Genomic DNA, 21,368 nt, shown 5'->3' on the forward strand with positions numbered 1-21,368 from the left:
AAATGAAACCAAACAAAAAACGAAACAAAACAAAACAAAGAATCAGTTAGCACTCACCTATCTTGACATTTAATCAAGTAATTCCAAGCTAATGAAAATCCAAACATAACTCTTCTGAACCACATCAAAGCAGAAAGACAGGTGTGATTTTGATGGACACATCATGCAACTGTGCGATTTCCATTTGCCAATGCCCTGATTTCAAAAGCAGAAGACTTTGTCTCTCTAAATCCTGCTACTTGTAATAGGTTTTACAAGAAAGGAGACAGGGGATCTTTGATTCATAGAATGAAGATCCCCTTCTTATGAGATGGAGATAATTGTATTCCCCAATGCCTCTAGCTGTATGGAGTCCGTCTTTTAGGGTCTATGATATATAACCAGTCATTCAATACAGATCAGTATAATTCACATACCCATCTGTGTGAACCCATATAATATATGTCAAAAAACATACAAGTCACACATGTGCATCCCTAGACTCCCCTTTCAGCGTTTTAACATAAGTGTTTATACCGTAAGATTGCATTGTGGCTTCATCCAACACAGTCTTACTTTTCTAGATCATGTACTATTAAAACTGGAAATAAAGTACCCAAGTTAGCAAAACGCCTAGTGTCTTTTTAGACAACAGAGGCTCAAGGCTTCAGCTATACTCCAAAGATATATGGACTTTGTTTTTGTTTTTTTTCAACTCAACTTTCTAGAGTGACCAATTGCAGCATGTGAAGGAAAAAAAAAAAAAAGAAAGAAAGAATATTGAGACTTGGATGGATGCGTCAAGAAGTAGCAATGTTTGTTACCTGCAGAGGTGTTACAAGAAATTTCATCTGCTGCAACGAAGACGAACTGATTTCTGGAAGAGAAGATAAAATTCACAATACTGCTCGCTCAGGGAGAAATGTGCTCTCTGCCAACTGGGTAGATGTATTCAGATGCGGGGAGGGAGGGCGCTGTGTTCGAATGGATGTTGCAAGGGAAAGTGTTGATATGGCTAGGACTTGGGAGAGTTTAGAAGGATCATGAGCCAGGCATGCGGGGGGCCTCACCAGTGGAATCAGGGGTGATGTGAGAACGGGGGTGGGGTGTGTGTCTACACACTATTGCACTGACATAGGAGTACTGAGTGTTACCAGCACGTCACGCAAGGATATGTTTCTAAGGCCAGGGCATTTCAAACTGCGCTTGGAATTTCTACACTAAATGCAAATTACATTTAAAGAAAATACAGACTGTCCATTAGGAAAAATGGGGTACTGCAGCTAGCTACGAAAAATCATAAAATTCCAGACTTTATTATTGTAGTATAATATCAAAAAAATTTTAAAGGAAAGAAAAAGAAATTGCTGTCATTTCAGAAGAGAATGGTTATATGGTCTCATGTTATAGATAATAATTTCCTCACCAAACTAGGCTGGCTACACAAAGAATGTAAGAGAATTCCTCTATTGGAGTAAATCCCATCTCACCAAATTATTTTTAATGATGCAGTGTTTAAAAGAAAATTAAAATGGAAAATGCTATTTTACTTTGATTTAGTAAATCCAGGAAGATGATAAAACTCTCTTAAGATGTTTCCAACTGTGGCATTTTCACAATGAAATGTGTTCTAATTCAGACACACTGTTTATTTCTCTAGAAATGAGAACGTCTGTGGGAGGCAGATTATAAAAATGCCCCAATGAGATTAGCTGGGATCTTAAATGCCTCAGAAGCAGTAGGATAGAGCCTTCTGGTTCTTGTTTGTTAGATTTTTCTGTAGTGTATGAATCATTAAGAAGCAAGATTAAATGCATTTTTGGGGTCTTTGATTGGTCTTCTTCAAATGTTTTAATGATTCCAAAAAGTACCTAGTGATTGAGCATTTCTTAAAACACCTTAAGAAAGTTTTACTTTTGCAAGAGGTACACTCTGAAATATAAATAGAGCTACCACTGGAAAATTTACTAGAATTTGGCATTCACTTGAAAATTCTAGCTATTTCCACACCAATGAAATCTAAACAAAATTATACATGCTCTGAAAATAGTATTTCTTATGTCTTTCTTCCATATAACAAAAGTCACAGCCAAGTTCATTTATCACTTCTCTTAAAAGAATAAGAACGTTAGTGTCACTGGATTTTTGCTCTCTTTCTGCTTGGACACAGACTTTTTGAGCCCCACCAATACCTGGCTTCAAATTTCTGAGGTTTGAGGAGCAGTACAATTAATATCCCTGAAAATGAAGATATTTGGGTTTGAATATTTGTTTTCACTTGTTCACCTCTGAATGCCTCAAGGGGGAACACGATATGGGCAGCTCAAATTGCATGCATGAAATTCATATGTGTATGGACCAAACAAGCTCTTGGAAGGACTTCTGTTCATAGTATGCTCACAAGAATAACACTTTATTACCAAGAGCGGCAGCCTGGTGCATCCAAAGGGGCAAACTCTTTGGTATAGCCATTCCTCAACTATAGGGTGGGCCTCGTTAGTGAGATGGTTCTATCCAATTCAGACCCTATCGTCCCAGAATACTCTGCCACCTTGTATCTCACTTCTGCATTTTCCCTACAGAACTGTCCCTCCTGCCAGACATTAGGAGAACCACAAGAGGCAACCAACACAGATATACAATGGTGATTGACTGAAGAAGGAAAAAGTTTTAAGAACACAACCTACCAGTATATTTACAAAGACATCAGACCTTTGTCTTTAATTGTACCAGAATTTTAGAACATATGATGGTTGTGTTTCACAGCACTCTTCCTTGGGACATGATACATTCTTTTTTTTTTTTTTTTTTTTTGGTCTTAATTTTTGTTAATGCATATTTATTTTGAGAGAGAGACACACACACACACACACAGAACCTGAAGCAGGTTCCAGGCTCTGAGCTGTCAGCAGAGAGCCTAACACGGGGCTCAAACTCACGGACCGTGAGATCGTGACCTGAGCCAAAGTTGGACGCTCAACCAACTAAGCCACCCAGGCGCCCTATGATACACGTACTCTTAAAAATAATGCTACTATTTCTCCATTCCCTTCCTTCCTTTCTTCTTCCTCTCCCTCTCCTCCCCACTCCAAGCTCGCTCGCTCACTCGCTCTCTCTCTCGGGCAACCTATATATCTTGAATTTTTTTAGAGTGTCTCTAGGATTCCTGAGAAAAATCTCTGAACAAAGGGTATGACTCGGAGAGTTGGCTCAGAAGATGGCCGACTATCAAATCAAATCTACATCAAAGCATAAAGTTATTGTCAGTAGTGATATTTTTAAAAAAAAATTTTTTTTTCAACGTTTATTTATTTTTTTTTGGGGGACAGAGAGAGACAGAGCATGAATGGGGGAGGGGCAGAGAGAGAGGGAGACACAGAATCGGAAACAGGCTCCAGGCTCTGAGCCATCAGCCCAGAGCCTGACGCGGGGCTCGAACTCACGGACCGCGAGATCGTGACCTGGCTGAAGTCGGACGCTTAACCGACTGCGCCACCCAGGCGCCCCAGTAGTGATATTTTAAGGGATATATCATGGACTCTGCGGCAGTACCAAAAAGGAATTATTAAAACGTATTTGCAAAATAGTTATTTGGATGTATCAGTTCTCTACTGCTATTTATTTTCTTTTAATTCCACGCAAACAATCCCACTACATCCATTTCAGAAAACTGCCTTTTTATGGAGCTCATTAATTCCATGGAGTCAACCTGCATGATCAGCCCTCCCGCTACACTGATTATAAGTACAAAAGGAGATGTCTGCCAAATAATAGCCTGGGGAGGGATATCAGGCCAATGTGGCCCACATGGGAGGCCAACAGAGGAATCTGGATAGAATTATAAGGGATAGGTTTCATGGTGATGTCTCTGTCCACTGTTAGGCAATTTTGATATACAGTTCTGTCTCTCCCCACTTGACCTTTAAGACAAAAACCATCTCTCTCAGCCCCATATGTGGATCATCCATGACCCTCTCAGTGGAATCATTTACCCCAAATGACCAGAGAGAGGTATGATCAAAAAGATTAACAATGTAGCTGGGCAATCTGCTACCCCCAAGCAAGGGCAGGGCAAACTAAATGACCAAAGCAGTGCATGTGCACTCTGGACAGTGTTGGTGGGCTCACCTCTCAGGAGGAGAGAGGAGACTGGCATGGGTCTTGACCCCCATGCTACTCCTAGTCTGCTCTGCACTCTCAACACAGACCAAAGAATTTAAACTTTAAGAGCAGCTGCCCCTGATTTTCAGAAAACTGGTTATAGAGGATAAAGTCTGGCCAAGTGGTTCTCAGCCTTGGCTGCACACTGTAAAAACACTTGGTGCCCTTCTAAAATTCTCAGTGATCATGCTACACCTAAGACCGGTTAAATGGGAATCTCTGTGAGTGGGTCTTGGGTGTTTGTAGTTTTAAAGAGCTCCAGGTAACTCTCATACAAGCCAAGGCTGAGGGCCACTTGTCTAGCTGAATGGTTAAGTCTAGTTCCTTAGACTCACAGGGAGAGGTGAAAATAACGGGAAAGCCCAGGCCCTTCTCCTGTGGTCCTAGCCTAATTGGTCTGGGGCAGAATGTGGAATGAGGTAGTTTAGGAAATATTCAGCAGTTAATGTAGGATTCTGTGCCGAGTGTGGGCCTGGTTAAGATTCTCTCTCTCCCCCCCTGCCCCCTTCCCCCCCCCTTTTCTCTTTACCTCCCTCTCCCCTTTCCCCTCCTTACCTCTCTAAAATTTAAATATATATATATATATATATATATATATATATATATATATATATATCCCCAACTATTCTTAAAAAACTAATAAAGAAAGAACCTCATTTCTGAAAGCGAAGGTGGTCTAACGGTGGCCACAATGTCATGCTCTCTGTATCTAATTCCTCCCGTGTTTCTCTTATTTCAGTATCTTCCATGAACAAACTCAAGAGGATCTTTGCTGGGTCTTTCCACTTGCCTTCTGAATCTGCATCTAATTCTCTTTACCAATTTTTTCACCTAGGATTCCTTTCTATTTTTGAACCCTCTCTCTACTGCAGAATTTCTCAAACTTCCCTGAAGATAAGAATTAATTAGAGTGCTAAAATATAAATGCTAAAAATAGATGTCTGGGTTTCAGCCCGGATCCCCTGAATCAGAACTTCCAGGAAAGAGATGTGAACATCTGTCCATTTGGTGAGAACCCAGGCCTGGTTACTGACAAGCTCTGGGGACCCATTCACCAGTCCTAAGTGTCTGGTGCTCCTGGAAGAGAATCATCATTCCAGGTAATTCTTACCATGGGGACATCTGGAAACATTGCTGAGAAATTTCCTGCAATTTCAGTCCCATTTTCATTTCAGAAATCTTCCTACTCTCCCAGGAAGATTGACAGGGGGAGGCTTTGTGGGAGGAGGGAGGATAACTAATTTAGGAAAAAGAATGAAACGGTTGATTGCTGAGCACGAGGAAGAAGGCTACATTCGTCTCGGCTCTTTGGAGTGTTGGTGTCAAAGAGCCAGTGACCTGATGTCGATGGAGTACTTATCCATGACAGGAGGTGGCCAAGCCCTGTATCTATGTATTAACTGATTTAATTTTCTCTACACCCCCTCTTCCTATCCCAGTCTTTATAGATGAGGAAGTGGAGGTGTAGGTCATGACCATGTGCAAGTTGGTGGAGGTGAAATCTGAACACAGCTGGGTTGGCTCAAGACCCCAGCTCTTCTTCACTAAGATTGTGCTGAGGGGCACCCATGTTGGGGTGCTGAGTCAGCAGTGGAGTGAAACGTCTCTACGGAGGAACCTCCTGAAACTGTCCTGAACCTTTCATTCCTACTGACAAAATAACAGAGAATCTGGATTCTCCTTTGAATATGATGTTAATTGAAGTTTGAGAGGGATAATTATATTCTGCTTTAGCAACTTGCAATGTGGAATGACACGGGCCATGGTCTTTCTTTTTCATTCTATCACCAGACTTCATTATGTTTTACGATGGTTTTCATAGACCAACCATCTAGACTCTGCATCTGACTCAGCTGGTGGTACATTTAAATTAGTCCTGTGACCTGCCATATCATCCTTCTACCCCACTTTTCTTCTTAGGCGAAATCTCATCTGTCTGTAATTTTCTTTCTTCTAAAAATTACCCACGGCTGAACTCTAAGAGTCAAATTAAAATAGTAGCCAGCCAGTATTGCTGGAGGGAATGTGAGAAGCTAGGTATGGAGACAGAGTAAAGGTTGGGGCACAGGCAGGGGAGGAGGGAGGGCAGACAGGAAATGTTCTCCCATCAAAGAACACTGGTGTTAAGTTTTACTGTTGGAAATTCTGGTCACTTCTCATTCTTTGGCCTTTTAATTCTGTCATGTCACTATTGTTATGCAAAACTCTGGGTGGATATCACTCATGGCAGTCTTCTTCTAGTATCTTAGTGCTATGAATATGGAAGCTAGCAAGCCCACGCCCACACACACACACACACACACACACACACACACACACACTTACATGTGATTAAAACCCTCCAAGGCTATCTAGTGCAAATTCCCTAGGGCCTTAGAAGTTAGTCTTCAACCTTCAACTCTGGCACATGGCAGTCAAGATGTCCCAAGACAGCAGTGGCACAAAGTCAAATTAATTCTATCTGTAGATTCTGGGCACCTGTTGGTTGTAAGGCAGAGTATCTTAATGCTGTATATATAATTTTTTAAAAATACTAATGACCAGGTCCATTTCCCAATCTTTTTATGTCAGAATCTTTGAGAGTAATTCCCAGGCCCAGGTATTCCCGAAAAGCCACTCTGGTGATCCCAAGTGTCAGCCAGCACTGAGAACTGACATTTCACTGTATGACTATTTCTTTGAACTTAAGTGCCCTGACTCTGCAGGGAAGAGAGCTGTGTCCTCTGGTTTTTCAATCAAACAGCACTAGTGTTGATAGCCACATTTTTAATTGCTGATATTTTAGTTTTTGGAAATTATATTATTATAATAATTATATATATTGTTTAATATATTACTTATTAATTTTTTACAACTGTGCTGTGCTTACCACGATGCCTCCTTTTAGACATGTGGGATTAAGGTAGAAACACACACTAATCAGGAATTCTTCCTGTTCATATTAAGAAGTTGCTGGAAGGGTCATATGGAATCCAGCCAGGAATGTCTTCTGAATAGTTACACATAACATGCAGAAATAAGGTGCTTCCATTAAAATTCTTTTTGCTGGCTTTACTGAATAGCTCACTCCTCTTGTTCACTGAATTCTCAGATGGTTCATGAGGGTTTGCTACCTGCCAGACACCCAGCTAAGCCAAAGGGATGGGACCTTGTGCTCCTGGCCTTTAAATCACTGTGCAGCATCTGTATTGGGCTTGGCTGTCTGGAAGCTCATAACCTAATTTATATTTCAATTTTACACATTTGCAATCAGTATTTTACCTCCCTTCCCCCGACTCAGTTCTAAAACTCTACAATTATAAAAAGCCCATTCAAGTTTATATTTTTCACTGCCCTGTCGTTATTTCTATTTATGTTTCAGTATTGAATTACATGTACTTGGAGAGGCGGTGGCAAACTGTAGAATGAGATGGGGTGTAAACAGACAAAGCAGCAAGCAAACAAACAGATTGACTGTAGAATCCTCTGAAAGGGTCTCTCCCGATCCTTTTCATCTTAAAAGGGAAAGCATTTCCCTTTAACATACACTTAGAATCATTTCATTTAGTTGCAGTTGCTACTGCTAACATTGAGCACATTTTGAAAAATAAAGTTTACTTGGGAAAGGAGGTTGACTGCTCTGGATCTATCCTCAATTTGAATGTTCCATCCAAAACTTCTGGGTTTAAGAAATTCAAATCCAAGTGCGTGCCCATTCCCTGGAGACCCCGAGAGTAGTCACTTCCGGAATTTTAGTTTCTCCAAACTTGAGCAATCTCCTCAGCTCCCACTACTTTTTTTCTCAGGTAAAAGAGAACAAACGGTGAATCTGGAAGCCCTGCCCTGTCACCTTCCTGGGCCTCAGTTTCCTCATCTGGAAAATGGGGACAAAAATAGCACAGGCCTCCCTTAGATTTATTTTATTTTGTTTTATTTTTTTGCACTATGATGAGAGCATGAATGTGAAAGCACTTCATTTGTGGGTAAACTACCATTTATTTTTTTTGGCTGTGCGAACTCATGAAGGATAGCTGTCTTCTCTCCCCAAAGAGAAAAGGCATTTGTGTTTTTGAGTGCGGGGCTTTCACAGTTTTAGGCCAAAAGGGGGACAGTGAACAGCCCTTTGAGGTTACAGGTGCCTCCGGGAAGACAAGGTCCAACCTTGTCTTCCAGAAGATGAGAGGGACACAGAGGAGCTCCTAAAAGAGATCGACTTTCTGATGCAGGGTTGGAAATGGGTCTGGCCAGTTCTGGGAACAGCTATGTGTGTTCTCATGGGGAAGCAGCTGTCCTGTAGAGGAGAGGAGTCCCGTGCTTAGTGAGGTGGGCAGGAGCACATGGTATTGGGGCTGAGGCTCTGGAGGCTGGAGAGGCCACACTGAGAAGGTCTGCGCCCACCTATGAGTTATGTGCACAATGGAGTGAGTGCGGTGGTGGAAAGGTCCAGAACCTTCCAAATCCCCAGGGGATTCTGATAACCCACGACCACCCCCAGATACTGGAGCTCTCACCAGTGGCAATGCGAAAAGAGCAACAGAGGCAGATTTCGTTTCAGTTTTTGAAAAGTAAGTCTCTGTAGACAAACTGGTTGTACAGAAATCTAAAGCAGTGGTGATGTGGGGGCTAGGTTTATGCCACAAGAACCGGTCATTTTTCCTACAAAGCTGACGTGTCCCTGGTAGCCTGGACTCCTCCATAGACAGAAAAGAGAAAGATGAACAGAAAAACAGGCTGTTTGATCTCATGGGTCCAGTGGCTTCTTCCTTCAGAATTTTTTTTTTTGGCCCAAATTATTTTTCCCCAAGTTTTACTGAGGTATGGTCGACAAATAAAAATTAATATATGGGGTGCTGGGGTGGTTCAGTCACTTAAACATCTGACTTTGGCCCAGATTATGATCTCACAGTTCATGAGTTTAAGCCCTGCATTGGGCTTTGCACGACAGTGTGGAGCCTGCTTGGGACTCACTCTCTCTCTCTGCCCCTCCCCTACTTGCGCTCTGTCTCAAAATAAATAGATAAACTTTAAAAAGAAAACTGAATATAATTGGGTTGTAGGATGTACTTTTTAAAAGAGATGATTTGGGGCGCCTGGGTGGCGCAGTCGGTTAAGCGTCCGACTTCAGCCAGGTCATGATCTCGCGGTCCGTGAGTTCGAGCCCCGCGTCAGGCTCTGGGCTGATGGCTCAGAGCCTGGAGCCTGTTTCTGATTCTGTGTCTCCCTCTCTCTCTGCCCCTCCCCCGTTCATGCTCTGTCTCTCTCTGTCCCCAAAAAAAAAAAATAAATAAACGTTGAAAAAAAAAATTTTAAAAGAGATGATTTAATATATGTACATATTATGAAATGATCATCACAGTCAAGCTAATCAACATATCCATCATTTCATATTGTTACTTTTTGTGTGTGGTGAGAACACTTAAGATCTACTCCCTTAGCACATTTTAGGTATCCCTATTTTGATATTTCTAAAATGGAAGTCAAGATTTAAAAATAAAACACTCCATGGTCAAAATATTCTTCTAAGCCAGAAAACTTGCTCCCACAGGAACAAAACAAAATACACCCATCGTTTAGTGATGTTAATGGCAATATCCCATCCTGAGTGTCCTTTAGTGTCAGGTGCTACTTAAGGAGCTCTCTGCTCATGACCACACTAATTCAACAACAACCCAATCAGGCAGGCATCACTCAATAGCCCCACTTTAAAGATGAGGCAGCTGGGGATCAAACAGGTCCCTTAGCTTGCCTGTATTATCTCTGTAGTAAGTAATGTTAGCCTAAATCTAAATCCCTGATCATATGCTACAGATGAACAGCAAAGATTTGCTAATGCATGCCTCAAAGTAGGTACAGTGATTACAAAAGACTTTGCCTCAAATCCTGAGCAGACAATTTCTAAGTTGTGGGCAGCTGAGTAAGGCACAGGTTCCCAGAATGTTAGTGTTACAGGGGTATTAGAGCCTCATCTAAAAATGACTCCCACTTTCAAGTGGATTTAATTTTGTTTGCTCTGGTCTGGATATAGTCAGTGCTTTCAAGTAATACCTTATACTCTAAAATATCTGTCAATAAACAGTTGAGCTATTGAAAACCCCACTCATTTTCACCACCTCCTGTAGTTTATGAAGTAATGTTCACCTTCATCTCCTTTTGACTGTAACTGGTATGATGGTCTCCATTTAGCAAATGAGAAAACTGAGGCTCAGTAAAGGGAAGAGGAATCCGGTGGGATTTTTCCAGGGTATGGTTTACATCAGCCTGAGGTTATTACACAGTCAATGAGAAAATACTAGCATGAAATCATTTGTGTTATCCAGAAATCTTTAGGGTAAAGAAAATGATCGATCGTGGCCCTAGACTAGTTGGGGAGGGGGAGTTCCCTCAGGATGGATTGCAAGGGACCTCCAACGATGGATGGTTCTTATTTTCTCACTGAGGAAGGGAAAGTAGGGAAATGACTACAAACCAACAATTTGCTAAGACAAATTCTCCTACATGCTTCAAGCTTTGTAGAATGTCAACCTTATTTGCTGCATAGGGGGTAGCACTAAAGCTTGCCCTCTATGGGGGTGCTTCTCAAATGTCATCCAAACCACCCGGGGATCTTGAAGGTACAGATTCTGACACAACAGGGCTGGGGTGGGTTTGAGATTCTACATTTCCCACAAGCTCCTGGTGAGGCCAACTGGGTTGGTGTGGGAACCATGCTTTGCAGGGCTCTTGGGACCCTCACAATGAGCCACTCCAATCTTAAAATTTTAGAATGGACTAAGGCGATCACTCTTTCTCCATTGTTTAATTTTGAGATAGAGAAACTGAAGACAATAATTTAAAGAATAGCAGAGAAACAATCCATCATTCCGGGAAGGCTATGCAGCTTTTAGTGTCCGGGATGCATGTTTAACATGCACCCACCTGACCACCTGAGCTCATATCCTACTAACTAAATGTAGCCCACACACCCTCTACCTATGCAGAAACGGTGAAGAAAACATGTCCCTCATCTTTTAATGCAGTTTATAACTTCAAATTACAAAAGTGGACCATGAACAGAGATGGAGATTGAGAGGCTGATCGAAGCATCCAACAATCATGGTTTTCTTTGTAAACGCATTCTGAGCCTACAAATGCAGTGCAAAGTGCTGATGCAGGTTATCAGATGTTTGGTGTATTTCTATAATCTCAAGTCCAAAGCATTTCAATTTAAGTGATTACGATAATTAAGGGAAAAGGGTGTTGAGCTTTGATTATGTCTCATCTCTCCACAATCTATTGATCTATTCAAACATTCACACATCCTAATGTGGCAAGAATAAGCCCAGGAACAATGACAAAATTGATGAGTTAGTTACTCCTTACGGAGATTCCCTCAAGCATTCACCTCCAAACTACCGTCTCTCTAATTCCTGATAGTGGTCCCTACTCTAAACGTTTTGTGTTAATTAAGTATGAACTACACTATGGTTTTGAGGAGAATTTAATTCCAGAGGAATCAATCACTGTGATTCACGCCAGGGAGAAAATCATGAGAAATCATTTATTTCTGTACAATGACTGTTCACATGCACGTACTGCGCACAAATATGGAAACAGCACAGAGGCCACATTTAAACAGAAATCAGTTCTACTGGGAAAAAATTTAAACTTCTCTCAGAACTTGTTTCGATAACTTTAAAGGAAATACTAGAAGTTTTTAGTGAAAAGTTCCCTCTTACCCTAAAAGACAGCCTATAGTGTATTACACAGGGACAAAAAAGACAAAAAAAAAAAAAAAGCAAAGAAGTACAGAGTGTTCAATGTTTGTCACATTCATGAACTAAGATTCTATTGTGTGTGTATTTCCTTCTCCTTGACTGGGAAGCTGTCTTCCATGAGGAGCTCTGTTATTTGCTGTGGAAAGGGCTCCTCCAGAGTCTCCGTGTACCCATTCTCCTTGGAAGTTTCTGACCTGCCTCTAGAAAGTATCAGGCTTTCTCACCTGTCTCGAAACCCTTCACAGCTGAAGGATCCTGATGATGCTACTATAGCATAGGTTTTATTTGCTTCTTTGTGGCCTATCAAGTCAATGATCTGCAACCTGAGAAGTGTGTAATTAGGCCATGACATGACCAAAGGAGTTGTTACATCTTGTCTCCTCATTGGCAAAAGTGTCTACCCACATGGCTGTGACAGCTATGGTCTACTGGGTTTGGAATTTCCTTTAATGTCTCCCCAAATCCTTGTTGGTCCAGTCTGTTGACTATTACAGTCTTGGTTCTTTTTTTTTTAACGGCTTCAATTGCATACAAATTCATCCAATAGTGCATAGCAGTTGTTAAGAAGCCATTATAGATTTCGGACCAAAGGCAATTAGTTCTTGAAAGAGAAATTTGAGCACTTTTTCTTTTAACCTGTGTGTGTGTGTGTGTGTATGCATGCATGTCTGTAAATTAACAATAGGAGAAACTAAGGAAGTCCATCAGTAACAGCTATATTTATTTTGAGCACCAAGAGCTTTGTGTCCACAAACACGAGTTTCAAAAATCATATTGATGCTACTATCAAGCATATCTGTCCCCTCCGCTATATCAGAGCCATCTCAATTGTTACTAGATGAAATCACTGTCAATCTACACAGCAGGTGGGCAGAAAAAGTAATTTATCTTAGTTATCATAACTTTTGTTTTTTGGTGAAGGCCCAATAGGAACTATTTGATCCATAGGGAAAATAAATTATTGCTGGTTTTGACAACATGAAATTTGACTCATGTTTTCATCATTAACTCATGTCTTAGTTACGACGATTTGAGGATGTAAACATGACTTGCCCTGACTTTGTTAACAATTGCGTAAGGAGACAGAAACAGCCCAGGACCTGGACTAAAGGACTCTGGGTGTGAAGTCCAGTCTTTGGACGTGGAGAATCTGCCTAGGATAAGCATACATGTTCTGCTTGATCTGGGACAGTCCAATTGAAGCTTTCTGTCCCGGACTCATTCTTTTTTTTTTTTTTTTTCAACGTTTTTTATTTATTTTTGAGACAGAGCGAGACAGAGCATGAACGGGGGAGGGGCAGAGAGAGAGGGAGACACAGAATCAGAAACAGGCTCCAGGCTCTGAGCCATCAGCCCAGAGCCCGACGTGGGGCTCGAACTCACGGACCGCGAGATCGTGACCTGGCTGAAGTCGGACGCTTAACTGACTGCGCCACCCAGGCGCCCCTCGGACTCATTCTTAATAACAGGACATTCCTTCTCTGTCTCAAGTGTCACATTCTGGACAGTCATTTCTGGGGTCACGCTAACTACATCGCTTCTCTCCTCAGGTTGTGTGTTCTAATGTTCTACACAGTACCAGACACGCAGAGACGCTACCAAAAAAAGTAACTTCAAAATAGAAATAGAAAATCTACATGGTGAAAAGGAAAAAAAAAAGTGTGACAGGGAAGATACTATACTTTCCTTACTTTAAGGAGCGCTGACATCTCAAAATCCAAACTTTGGATAACTGAGAAACTGAAGGGTTTATATGGCCCTTCCCCTAAGTAAGTTGGTCTATAACAAAAACAAAGCAAAACCCAACAAATGATTCCTGGAACTCACTGGAGTAAAAAGAATTAGATTTTCATATAATCCTACCTATTAAGTTTTAAAAGGCTTGTCTACGCCATAACTTAGCCCAGTCGGTCTGGCCATTATCTTTCCTAAATGCTTTCAATGACTCCAGAACCTGTTAAGGAAATAACAGATTCAAACCCCTGAATTTTAGAGGTTTGGGTGGAGCGACATAACCTAGGTATTTTTGTTTTCCTCCTTCTTGCCATCCAGATTTACAGCTCTTATGGGAACACAGGAAAGTAAAAGACAAGAACACTTTATATAGTGCCCTTTCTGTGCGGAGTATCTCACAGCCATTGTGTCAATACTTCCAAACCACCGTGTAAGGTGGAGTCAATACACCCATACGAGACGAAATGTCATGTGAAGAAATTACTTCTCAAGATTGTTCCAGTGAAATGCGACAGAGCCTAGTGATTAAGGGCACATTCTTTAGCTTCGGAGCTGAGCTGAAGAAAACTTGCCCACTCTTCAAAGCCTTGCCTTCCCAATCTGTAAAATGGAAGGGCCACATCAATTTTACAGCATCCTTGGATGGCTCAATGGCACTGTATTTGGAAAGCACACAGCACAGTGCCCTGCACTGGTCAGGATTCCATACAGAGCCACTGTTACTACTGCTATGCTCATAATTGTATTATCACGGTCAGAGAGGATTTGAATCCAAGTTTGCTAGCCTACCACCTCCAACTTCCAGAAGACTTAGTAAATAAGGCAAAGAATACAGTCCACTATTTCCAACTAATGAACATATTAACGGGAGCACTGTCATATATATCACCAGTTTTATTGAAGAAACGTATTTTTGTCTGGTTTCTGTGCTGTGTAATGGGAAGCTCACAGACAATGTATGTTTCTTTCTAGTTACCCTAAAGCTGCCTAGAATAATTAGCTTCATTCACCCTCTCTCCTCCTGAGGGGGACCCTGACTTGCTGGAAAAAAAAAAGAAACCAAATGAATCAGTTAAGAAAGTGCACTTTAAACCAAAAAGAAGAAAAAGAATATAAATAAAAATAAGAATATATTACATATTTATATATTATCTCTCTCTCTATATATATATACATATACATATATATATATATATATATATATATATATATATATATATATACACACATACACACATATATATTTCAGCTTGGTGTTCTAATTCAGAAAGCTGAATGTGCCTTTCTGGGCACTGGGATAGTAGGATGTAAATAAAAGCATTAGCGACTCATTTCTGTGACATTTCCATTACAAGTTGACAGAGCATCTTTTCTTGAATTGCAGAACCCTGGAGAACTTATCAGGGCAAGTGGAAAAAAGCAGAAAAGAGAACTAAAATCAAGAACAGCTTCGACAAGGCAGGGTCAACAAAGGTACAGAGAGAGAACTGCTGTTTGCTGCTGTGTTTTGACTCAACAGGTAAGAATCTAAATCCAAACCAGTTTCCTTCTGACCCTGGATCCCTGTCTCAGCTGGGGAGATGCCATGGGATAGACACACTCCTATCGCCATCAGTCTCCACGACCTGGGCCATCAGCTTTTTTTTTAAATTCATCTGAGAACCACCCCTGGCATTAAGGTTTATAATGCACTAACTCTACTTTTCAACAGTGGTCTCAGAGGAAAAAAAAAAATTGAAAATGTAAAAATCTAATAGGAAGGCTACTATAGAGCTGCCAGCATTTATTCTGCCAAGTAAAATCATTAAAAACAAAATTGCATAAAACAGGAAAAAAACAAAAAAACAAAACAAAGCTACCATTTTCTGTTGTCATCGTTTTGTAAAAGATAAGCTCTCTGTATTGACATCTAAGAAGCATGGCTAATGCCTGACCAGTCCCAGGAGTGGCCTTCCTTCCTCACTCCCTCCCTCCTTCCCTCCTTTCTCCCTTCATTCCTCTTCCTTCCTCTCCTCCCTTCCCTCTCTTTCTTTTTCTTCCACTCTTCTGTTCTCTGTTCTCCTCTCTCATTTTTCTCTCTTCCATCTAACCACCTGTGTATCTATTTATCATCTAACTTTCCATCCATCCACCCACCCACGCATCCATCTATCCATCCACCCATGTATGTATGTATGTATGTACGTATGTATCTATCTATCTCTATCACCCATATAAATTCAAATAGGGGTAGACCAACTTCTCCATGACCTCAAAGACATGCCTACTTATCCTTATTGACTTTTAAAAAAGAACTACTAATCTATTTCTCTCTGAAATAGAAACTTCTATTAATAGGTTATGACTATCACATTAAAAAAATGTTCTAGCATGTGGCTTATGACTGCCTGAATTTGACAAGTCCTGACCTCCTTATATTAAGATTTACCTGGATTCTCTCAGGAGTCTTTTGTGAGGGCCTAAGACACAGCTGTGTGTGTGTGTGTGTGTGTTCATTTAAGCATATGTATATATAGACACACAACATACACACATATATATGAAGTGTGTGTGTGTATATGTGTGTGTGTGTGTGTGTGTGTGTGTGTGTGTGTGTGTGTGTATTTCAAATGCAGAGGGCAAGATTACTGATTCTAGGGCATTTTAACTACTAAGCTACGAAACTGCCAATATTCCACCATTTTTTTTGTCACACAAAATGTTTTCAATGAAACTTTAAGGTCTCAAAAAACAAATGAACAAAAAAAGTAGAAAATACAAGAAACAAAACCTTGTTGCATGTTGTCTCTATTGCTCAGGCTAGGGGCACCTGTGCGGCTGGGGCTATAACTGTTGTGTCCAAAGTGGCTGACTTTGGGGGATCCTCAAAGGAAACACATGTCTTACGTGAAAGAAGAAATGGCCCTTGGTAACTATCAGTGCAACGGGATCGTTATGAAATCTCCGAGCGAACCACTCTGCATTACTTTCTTCTCTGGCTGATCAGACCCTTAGTTCCCTTCTGCACTAATGTGGGGGACGTTCTCATGCACTGGTTGTTAGGAGATGTTAGAATGTTTAGCAAGCAGGACAAGCAATGACAAATGTCTGCCTTTCTGAAGAGAGAACATTTTCATCAAAGCTATAGACACATCATACATACATCCCCAAATATTTGTGGCACAAGTCCCTGAATAGGGAATATCCCCTCCCGCCCCACTTTCTGGTTTGGCTGCTCACAGATGCATCAACAACCAAGTCATAAAACACAAAGAAACCAAGAGCCAATCCATAAAGAGAAGCCTACCCCCAGGCTTAATTCAAGCAAGCCATTCATCGAGCTAATGTGATGGTGGACCTGTCAAATCCAGAACGCATCACGGACACATCAGCAACACCAAGTGGCATGCAATGACCAGATGACCGTCGGCCCCACTGCCATGCTTTGATTGGTTCAAGCTCAGAAAACAATCCCCTTTGAGAGTTTGGACAGTTGGCTTTCCCTAAATCAAAGCGAGATTAAAAAGGAAGGTTTGGTGAAGGCAAGTGCTTATCAAAGGTTTTCTAAATGCCAAGGAAATACGTTTGCCTATTCCCATTAAATTCGTCAGTGAGACTATACAATTACCTACTCCAGGCAGGTCTGTTTCTTTTGGGGAAATCTCTGCCCACACCAGATGGTCTTCATTCTGGAGGTCAGCAGTCAGAAACTCTCAGGGTGCTCCCAGATAATCAGCATGTGATCATGTAACCAAGAAGATGATGGGGCAGGGAGTTGCAAGGGACCCATCAAGGACCTTCTGGACAGTCCTGAGGTTACTGGGGTTCAACATTTTCCAAAGGTCCCTGAATCTTTAATTTGACGAGGGCTTAGTTTGTGCTGATAAAAGGCAAAATTCTACCAACGGGGGACATCAAACCTCTTTCGCTTTCCACATGCCTGAGGAGCAAATCTCATGATTACAAGTAAAGTTCGCTGCGGCTTCTCTTCACTTAGTTGACAGCCAGTGAGCATCACCAAAATGCTCTCAATTCTTACTGATTTTGCTTCCTATCCTGAAGGAGTTTCTTTGGGTTTAGAAGTTTTACTCTTTGTCATCCTGCCTGTCTTCCAGACGAGAGGAACTGAGAAATCTATCATGGCTGATACTGCACTGTGATCGTGTAAAAATAAATTATTACACAACTGCCCTGAGATAAATTCTAGAAACTTGGCATCTTCCATCTGGATTCAAAACCTATTCTGACAATTTCATATTTTCCCCAAACGTGTGTCTTCTATCAAAGGGAAGGGTCTTCCTTCTCTTTACCTGCTTACTGAAAATATAAGGAAGTACCATCATGTCATAAATACATTTTGCAAATCGAACCAGAAATATCATTTTAAAGATTGTTTTCTGGCAATTTACCTATTCCTGCATTTACCTCAATGCAATAATCCCGTCTGTGGCAATTGTCTTGCTTGCAATAAAGTTAAATAGGGCTAGCGATCAATTTCTACAGCAACCAAGAAGACCCAATGTATATGAACAGCATGAGGCCAATTACATGGACAAGAGTATATTTACTTGGTTTCTTCCACTGAAACGATTCCTCTAAAGTGGGAATTGTAGGGCTACTCAAGATTTACCAATCCAAGAATGAGGGCAATTTTCGGTAGGACACGTTGCCAATGAGAAATATCAGTAATATTAAAAATAACAGATTTTATACACATATTTGCACAGGGAGACCCCCAATGCAACATCATTTTAAATTAATTTTCAAATGAATGCCAATAGAGATGGCCAGATTCTCAAGTAATTCTATCTAAGAACAGTATTAAATATTGTTTATTTTTCAAAAAGTGTCTAGGTTGGTCTTATTGAAGAAGGCAATTTAAAGTATATCTTTGTAATTAACCTTTTTCCAACCTGGGGGAAGATGCACTTATACTGAGAAGCAAGATAAAAATCCAGAGAAATAAATCCGTGTAAGATTCTTATAATTATACAGCAGACTAAAGTTACTATGATTATAATTATATACAAAGTGGGTGTTTGAGAATTTAGCATCTAGAGATATTTTCACAAAAATAATTAAGGGTTGGAGATGAACCACATCACAATTGATACTTTGTGAATCTTCAGTGTGCAGAATTTAATAGCATTAAGACTCTTCATTTGTAGAATGAGTTCGAGGATTTCAAGATTAACATCATTTTATTAGCTTTATTGACCCTCTCTAGTTTCCTAATCCGGTGTCAAAGTGGATTGAAGATAGTAACGTATGTAAAACGTATTTTGCATCTTAGTGAAAGATTACTGGGTAACTGGATAATTTATGCATTTAGAACTGTATCTTGATGTTGTGTGGATTTCTTTAGAGGCTCCCTCCGGCCTTGGGAACTCGTTATGGCTGTTTATACAAAAGTAGTAATGAAACCTGCACACAACCAGATAGTGATCTCCCTCCTTTCTTGCCAAAGAGCCATTTATTACAAGTGTAGGCATGGGGATTTCAAAGTGCAGCTTTTGGGGTTCAGGAGTTGATTTTGCTTTCTTCTACCTTGGAAGAAATCTGCAGCTACATCGAGCTCACAACACATCTCGTGAGAAATGGAATGGGGCCGCAGAAAAAGCACACCACAGCAAACCAAGAGAGGAACTAAGTCACAACAGGCCAGGGAGGAAGGAGAACCAGAGGCTGCCGACACTTCCCATTCAGGGGTCAAGTACATTGCCTGCTTACCTGTCTGACCCAGCATGCCTCAGCCACACATGCAAATTGTTACCATTACTGTTTTATTCATGAGACATATTTTTAAATTAAAAGAGTCATTACCAAAAATAAGCACCCTCGATCACATTTGTGCATGCAGAGCTTCTGAACATTCACGTTTATGTCCTCAGAAAACAGAGCCAACGAGTTGCATTCAATATGGAAACGCACGCTTTGTTTTTTTTTTCAAGGCACCTACACAGGAATAGCTGTGGCTTGCCATTTCAGAAACCCAGTTATCTGTTAAGCCTGGGTAATGGGTCATCAAGCTCCCCTCCACCCCCCCACCCCCATCCCCACCATCCATTCTGACTTCTGCATTTCTTAAACCCACTCGGTCCCTTCCACTGCCAGTCTTAACATGTGGTGCACGTTACGAATAAATGTTGGCTTATCTTAGTAGGATCGGACACTGGGACTGCCAAAAAGAGTGAATCATCTTAGGAATGCCAGATACATCTCCCCCATTCCTTTGTTCTAGATTTAAAACATGCAGTGGAGGGAATGCTTTACTGGGTGTAAAACGTTGTAAAAAAAGGGGGGGGGCACCAGGTGCTCGAAATTGAGGGAAACCTGTAGGATCGTCTTCTTGGGATTCTTCCTACAAGTTAGATGAAACCGTGGCTGCTTGTTACGCAGAAGACTGTGGAAAGACTGTACAGGGACTGTATGTGTGTGCATGCAAGGTGTGCTGTTACAGGAATGGAGAGATCTGGAAAGCAACTCTACTCGGACCAGACATAGCAATTCTGTGTTTCAAGCAGAGAGGGCAAGAGTTTAGGATGGTCTAGGCTTGACTGTTCATCGTCCCTCTACATGGCGCCGTTTCCCTTCACGGTGGGACCTGACTTTTTGGGCGCTGCCTCCCCAGAAGTCATGCATTTGCACCAAAACCAGACGAGAATCTCGTCTCCCGCCAGCTAAGTTCATTTCCAGGTAGTTGTCAAGCAGAAGAAGGGAGACTCTTACCTGTCACTGTAGGCAGCGGCAGTGGCAGGGGTAGGCTGGGCATAGCGGTATGCAGCGTAACCACCCTAAAACGCAAGGAGAAATCGGACTTAGGAATGCACAGGAGCCCAACACAGGGGCGCCCAACTGGGAGACCACACCAGAACAGCAGTTACCCACATCCACCAGTCTAACGTGGAGGTTAATGAAAGCTTAGTACCAGAGCGAAGAACAAAACACACTGGAGAGACAGGGGCTTGGATACCAACCCCAGCTGGATGTTAAAGGTTAGCGATTGTGAGCATATCCCAGAGGAAGAACCCACATACCCTTCTAAAGACATGTACCTACATGGTTAATGGTGATCGTCTTGGGGTGGGGAGGATTACGGGGGATTCTTTAAACACTCTTTATACTTTGCTGAACTTTCCAGAGTTTCAAAAATGATTATGCTTTCCCTTTACTTATTAGCTACTAACTTAGGCTTCATTCAAACACTCCTTGATTACTTCCTTGAAAATCCAATGTAGGCTGAGCTAATGCCCTCCTGTGTTGCATTTGTATTTATAAAAAAAATAATGCTTTGATTGAAAGTTTATTAGTAATGTCTTGCATATGTAGCTGTTGAACCACTGAGGCAATTAAAGAAGACTGTGTGTAGCTTTCTAAGTGTTGCATAATTATTTTAAAAAATGGAATGGTGAGCACTTCTTAAAAATTCTGTCTTTTCTGCTAAAGATATAACACTGGTTCAGATAGGGAATTTGTTTGGTGTGGAAAATATGATAAAGCTTTCCAATTTGTAAATAAAATCATTAAGAAAAAAACCTGAAAAAAATAATTAACATTTAGTTGCATGTACCAGCAAATGCAATTGTTCAATTAAGCAGAGGACAAGCAAATGGTCATATTCGAAAGGAATTGTGTTCAGTGGAGCATTGATTATCAAACTGTGAAAATAACTGAGCTTGCTTAGCAGACCACAGCAATACATCAACCACTGTCGAATGATCTCAGCACAATTAACAAACAGGATCCAGTCTCGACCGGTAACATTGGGACCACTAGGGTTCT

General features: G+C 41.1%; 1 protein-coding gene across 37 annotated transcripts in view; it reads right to left on the minus strand.

The window, feature by feature from the left end:
* RBFOX1 (RNA binding fox-1 homolog 1) overlaps positions 1-21,368 on the minus strand; it is a 2,073,113-nt gene that overhangs the window by 17,250 nt on the left and 2,034,495 nt on the right. For 19 of the 37 annotated variants that reach the window (XM_086691382.1, XM_086691379.1, XM_086691384.1 and 16 more), the window contains 2 exons: positions 20,316-20,380; positions 804-856 (listed from right to left, as the gene is read on the minus strand). In XM_086691382.1, coding sequence (XP_086547508.1) covers positions 804-856; positions 20,316-20,380 — 118 coding nt within the window. The remainder of the gene's footprint in view (positions 1-803; positions 857-20,315; positions 20,381-21,368) is intronic. The other 18 variants (XM_086691386.1, XM_086691383.1, XM_086691381.1 and 15 more) reach the window with 1 other exon arrangement.

The sequence above is a fragment of the Puma concolor genome, chromosome E3, assembly GCF_028749965.1.
Source record: "Puma concolor isolate L17-30 chromosome E3, mPumCon1.1.hap2, whole genome shotgun sequence".
Taxonomy (NCBI): domain Eukaryota; kingdom Metazoa; phylum Chordata; class Mammalia; order Carnivora; family Felidae; genus Puma; species Puma concolor.